This window comes from Pygoscelis adeliae, unplaced genomic scaffold (genome assembly GCF_000699105.1).
Source record: "Pygoscelis adeliae isolate BGI_AS28 unplaced genomic scaffold, ASM69910v1 Scaffold123, whole genome shotgun sequence".
Taxonomy (NCBI): domain Eukaryota; kingdom Metazoa; phylum Chordata; class Aves; order Sphenisciformes; family Spheniscidae; genus Pygoscelis; species Pygoscelis adeliae.
The window spans coordinates 3,671,610-3,677,048 of NW_008824650.1; the positions used below are offsets into that span (position 1 = coordinate 3,671,610).

Consider the following 5,439-nt stretch of genomic DNA (forward strand, 5'->3'; position numbering starts at 1 on the left):
TATCTGATATCCAGTCACATTTTCTCAAGTCAGCCTGAGATACGTTTCTAAAAGTTTTGTCCATCTGATTAACACAATTAGGTTGTAAGCTGCAGCTAGCCTAGAAAATGCTGGATTAATTTTTCAAATACAGTGAAATGCTATGAAACGCTATGAAAATGACAATTGTAAAACAGAGAGGTATCTTCAGGCCGGGCCAAACAAATACTATCCTCCAATTGAATTCCAAGCAAGGAATTTCCTCTGTAACCACCCATTTTAGGATCACTGGTCTGATTTATATATCCCTGTTTTTCCTTGTGGTATAAGCTGAATCTAACAGCTTTCCCAGATGCTCACTTATAGGCAGGTGTCATCACCTTCTTATTGAAACACCAAAGAGAATATACCAGAGTACACAGGTTGAAATTGTAAGGGGTCAGCTTTGGGACATCAAATGCACTATGAATTCAAACTGAGTTTCATGACGAAGCTGAAAACTACAAAGAACATAAAAGAAATAAACATTTCAGCTGGTTATGCACCAGAGATCTGTGTTAAAAGAAAGAGAAAACAGAAATTCCTACAGAATGAAAATTAACATTCCTTCCTGAAATCTAATGCAATTGTTTGCATTAGAAAAAGTCAGTGATGATGATCTACTCAGAAAGAACAAAGTAAAGGAGATGAAATTGAGATAATCTATATTAGCACCGTTGTCTGTTACCTATCATAGAACTGCTGTTAATTCAAATTTTTGAAAGCCTACTGATCCATGAGTTGACATGGCTAACACATCCAGAAGCATGGGTTGGACTCTGTTATGGACCACAAACCAAATATACTAAGCTACTCATCAGGATCCTTTCTGCAATAAATTAAACCTATTATTTCCAATTTGAAGTTATAGAATAGGCTTTGAGCAAACTGATTCTGAAAGTTACAATTTTTATCTTCTAACACAAAGATATTGAGTCAAACACGGCATATGTCTATTCTAGACTTCATTATGATGGGTAATTGTTAATTAGCAGACTGAATACCAGAGGCTCTTTAAATGATCATTGTCAAATTACATATAATATGTGCAAGCAAAGGTTAGTCCCAATCAATAATACATATAATTGGTGCTTCACAAGGTCTCATTTTCCCTTACGGCAGAACGTGTGTAAAATCAGATGGGAGAAAAGTTGCAAGCAGAAAATATGAACAAAGATTGGAAATTCTTTAAGAAGATTTTTTTTTTTAATGGGCCAGAATCCATATTCTAGCATCAAGGAAGGTAATTTTGGCCAAAACCCCATTCTAGATCAGTGGCAAACTGAAAGCAACTATCTATAATACCTAGAAAAACTAGGAATAGCAATTGCTATGGATTTTATGCAGGACAGCAAACTGCTTGGACAAACTAAGGATACCACAGAATGGTCCTTGGCTTGCAGGCAAGAAAAACTAAGAGGAGTCTTTTAAGCATAAGGCATCAATGAAATGTTAGCAGTGGTTTAATCCTATTAATAGGTTGAGATAGTAAATAAAGATGTTAATAATAGCTAATAATGATGCAGAAGGCAAAAGGGTTCATCCAATACTTCTGTTTTGCATTTGATATAGATGGGATGCAGACCTACACTCCCCATATCGTCTGTGACAGAAATGGACCAGGGCCTTGTTCTGGGCAGCCGTCTGGGTCATGGTCCTTTCATGAGGCCTCCTAGACTCTGAAGAAGAAGAGAAATACCTAGAAGAGGTTTAGGGGTATGTTGTTAATTGAAGTAATTCACTTTACTAGGAGGATGTGGATGTTTTTTCCCTTGGAAGGGTGTATTTTTGAATGACTAGACTAATCCGGCTTGGCTGGATGAGCAGTGAACATACAGGATCTGTCCTGCCTGAAGTATCAGCAGAAGAACTCCATATGAAGTTACTCAACCAAGAAACGTGACCCCCACAGCTTCTATATAGGAAGATTTTACTCTGTCCTCTCTATTCTGTTCAACTGTTGGCCTTCAAGGTACAGTCAATGACTGGAAATGGAAATATGGCATCTACTATAGAAGTTGCTTCAGACACGTGGCAGGGCACCATTTGTTAAAGCTCTTTTCTGGCTTTTGCCCTGGGGAAAATAAAGATTGCTTGATTACACTCAAGCAAGGCAGTAGATCTGGTTCCCAGATTCATGTCTGTGATGTTATCTGCTTGAGTATTTGCTGATTTAGGTTCCTTTCTGCCTGGGATATTGACTGCCTTCTCAGCCAATTGGCCTTTGTGTTTCAGTTGGATGTGAAAGGTCTTTATTGACAGAAAACAAATCAGAGCCTGATGCAGGAACTTCACCGCTGTTTCACTGGGACTGGAGCTGTTGCCTCCTGCCTGTGCTTGCCAAAGATTGAGCTGTTGGATTTCCTGACATTATCAACACAAGGTGATAACTTGGGTCTTTCTGGAACTAAAATGTTATTTGCATTGTGACCTTCCACTCCCAAAACTTTACACTCCTTATCTGACCATATTTCTGCTCCTGACATATCTTTCAAATTCACTCCTCTGTGGTTTTGATCCTTCAGAGTAATGTGATAAGGATTTCTTGCATACTTATCTCTCGGTTGACCACTACCAAGGGCATGTAGTTCCTGTGTATTACACATACCTGTGACCTCTTGGCTTCACCAGCTGGTGTAGAAGAAAGTGAGCAGAAGACAGAACAGGCCTCCAAAGCTGGAGCCAATATTCACACACACGTGCTTTTTTCTAAGAAGCTCAATTTCCAAATTCTTCTCTTAGCCATACGTGTGCAAATTCATTGACCTCAATTAACTTCAGCAAGGCTGTGCTGATGCAACTGTACCTAATAAACACTGTTGGGCTCTGGGTATGGAGCAGCATGTGCTGCACTGCTTGCACGTATAACCTGATCCATAAGCAAATCTCTCTGCAAAATTCTATGGTGTATTCTTAGCAACCATACTAATGTCTTGGCTGATATGACATGTACATTTTGTGTAGAATTATTGTTACTAGAAGCTTCACCTATTTTTCCTCTTGCTAGAATATCTATATTATCACTGGAATCGGGTTTCTTTCCCTGTTTTTTTCCCTGAAATCTGATAATAAACCAATGATTCTAAGATGCTACCTGCTTAGTATTTATTAGTTTTCTCTGGTGGACATGGGCATTGCAGATGAGGGATTTCCATCACTAAAACATCACATGATCATCACAGCAGCATGTGGAGTCTTTGAATTATCACTGCCAGGTCTCCCACGCGCACTGTAGAGAAAGCAGGCGACTCATGAAAAAGGGTGTGTTTTTAGTAATGTTCACACAAAGCTGAACATTTGGGTCAGTTTGGTCTTCCAGAGAGATGTGACTATGTCAGAATATAATGTTTCTGTGGCCACATTAAAAAAACAAGCCAAAACCAACCACTGCATCTCTCTCTCTCTCTCTCTCTCTCTCTCTCTCATGACTTCAGAACTAGAGCCAGGTGAAATCAGGCATCTCCCTTCCATTGAAAGGGCCAGCAGGCCAGCCTGTGCTTTCATTCCTAGCTGGATAACACATTGCAATAAACAAACTAAAAAAACAACAAAACAATTTTTTAAATGTTCTGTTTCGGGAGACCAAAAAAAATCAGTTCTGAGGCAGTTCAAAATTAAATTGTGTCTGCATACAGTGTCACAGAGTCTCATGGGAGAGATTGCTTAAGTGCTCAGTAGTGAAGCTCTCCATCAATGTAGATTTCCCCAGGTGTGCTCCAGCCTCCTGGTTCCCTTCCTTTCTAAGGTACCCAGTTTCTTCCACTAACTCTTTACTAAACATGATCAGGTCCTCCACACCCTTAAAACCTGAGTAAACTCACCAGACTCTCCAGTGCAGTTCACATTATCTGATGCCAGTAATATAATATAGTCATTTTCATAGCTCACATAACAATATAAAATGAAACAAACCAAAAATCCAAGTGCATTTCTCCTTGTGCAAGCAAATTCAGCCAAAAGATTTAAAACAGCTTAATGAAATAAAATGGTTTCTGACTTCCAACCATCTGTGTTTAAAAACTATATAAAATACACAAGAAGGGAAATCAACAGAAAGGATATGAATGTACCAAAATTTTAATTGCTGCTCTTCTGATTGGATGGAAAGGACTAAGTATGTACAAGGCAGGAGTGGCACTAAATCGAAAGATTGTCTTCCCTTTGTTCAGTACTATAAATGTCTGGAAAACAAAATAGAAAATGAGAACATTCAGTGTTTGCATTTATGCTCAGCTTTTCCCAGCCCACGTCCCATTGGGAAATTCCTGCCAGTATCCCATACTTCTTCCCCACTCCTTCCCGAGACCCCCAAATTCCTTTTCATTCAGCGAAGAGTTTTGTCCAAGACCCTCCCAGCAGAGCTGTTGCCTGTCTTATTGCAATATCCCAAATATTTTCTCTTCCTCACTCCTTACAGGGTCCTGTGCCATCACCTCCATCACGTGGCTGGAAAGAGAGTGGAATCACCTTTAAAAGTAAAAAATGACGTGGAGACTACAATGTGGGGGAGGGACTTTTACGGTGTTCTTCCTCCCTGGTGCCGGGAACCTTACTATGTTGTTACTCCATCTTCTCTACCTTGAGCACTTAGTTGTTCTCAGTCACTGTTTTTAGACTCACCAAGTAAGAAGCTGCATGAGGCACAGCTCCACAGCAGGATCTGACCCTGGCATTGAGGCACTGTCATTTTACTCAGGTTAATATGGGCAGAGGAAACCAATACTGTGAGTTATGTTAAACCCAAAGCAAAGGTGAATTGGATGTCAGCCCAATTGACAGAGCTCTGAAGATGCCCCACCATGCACAGAGGAACTAATATTCACTCGGAGACAGAGGATCAGGACACCCAATAGATAAATTCTAAGCAACTCACCCACCTTGAGTCTAAGACCTTCATGACACTAAAATTGCAAATCTATATCCTGCTGCTTGTGCCCGGGGATAGCAGGCAAATTAAAAGGTAAATTAATTCTGGCCCTTCCAGATAAGTAATCTATTTGTCTTTATCCATTTAACTTTTATTCTGTAGTTCTTGCACCTGTTTCTACACTGTTTTAATAGAAGTAGCATTGTGGTCATATTAATTCACTGTTTACAGGAAATAGTATAGCCCAAAATCAGGAACATTGGTACCTGAAAGAACTGGAAGCTGCCTAAAAATACACCCTGCTTCCAAGCCTTATTTTGTCCCCTGTGTTGCAAAATGTTTGGAAAGGGGAACGAATTGTAGTAAACAACCAGCCCAGCTCTGCTGTCAACAGCCTTTTGACAGAAGCTGTTTGCACTGTTGTGGCTTTTGTCCAACCTACACGTGATTCCTCATCAGGTGATGCTCGCTTTGGGACGAAGCTTACCCTTCTGCAAAGTGCCAGCATTGCACATGCTACTCACATCTCCCTTCAGGTCTATTTTGGTCATTTT

At 40.0% G+C, this 5,439-nt stretch overlaps 1 protein-coding gene across 1 annotated transcript in view; it reads right to left on the bottom strand.

Annotated features, from left to right (window-relative positions):
* SCN5A (sodium channel, voltage-gated, type V, alpha subunit) overlaps positions 1–5,439 on the bottom strand; it is a 180,075-nt gene that overhangs the window by 173,902 nt on the left and 734 nt on the right. The window contains exon 2 of the mRNA XM_009322497.1: positions 4,081–4,199. Coding sequence (XP_009320772.1) covers positions 4,081–4,199 — 119 coding nt within the window. The remainder of the gene's footprint in view (positions 1–4,080; positions 4,200–5,439) is intronic.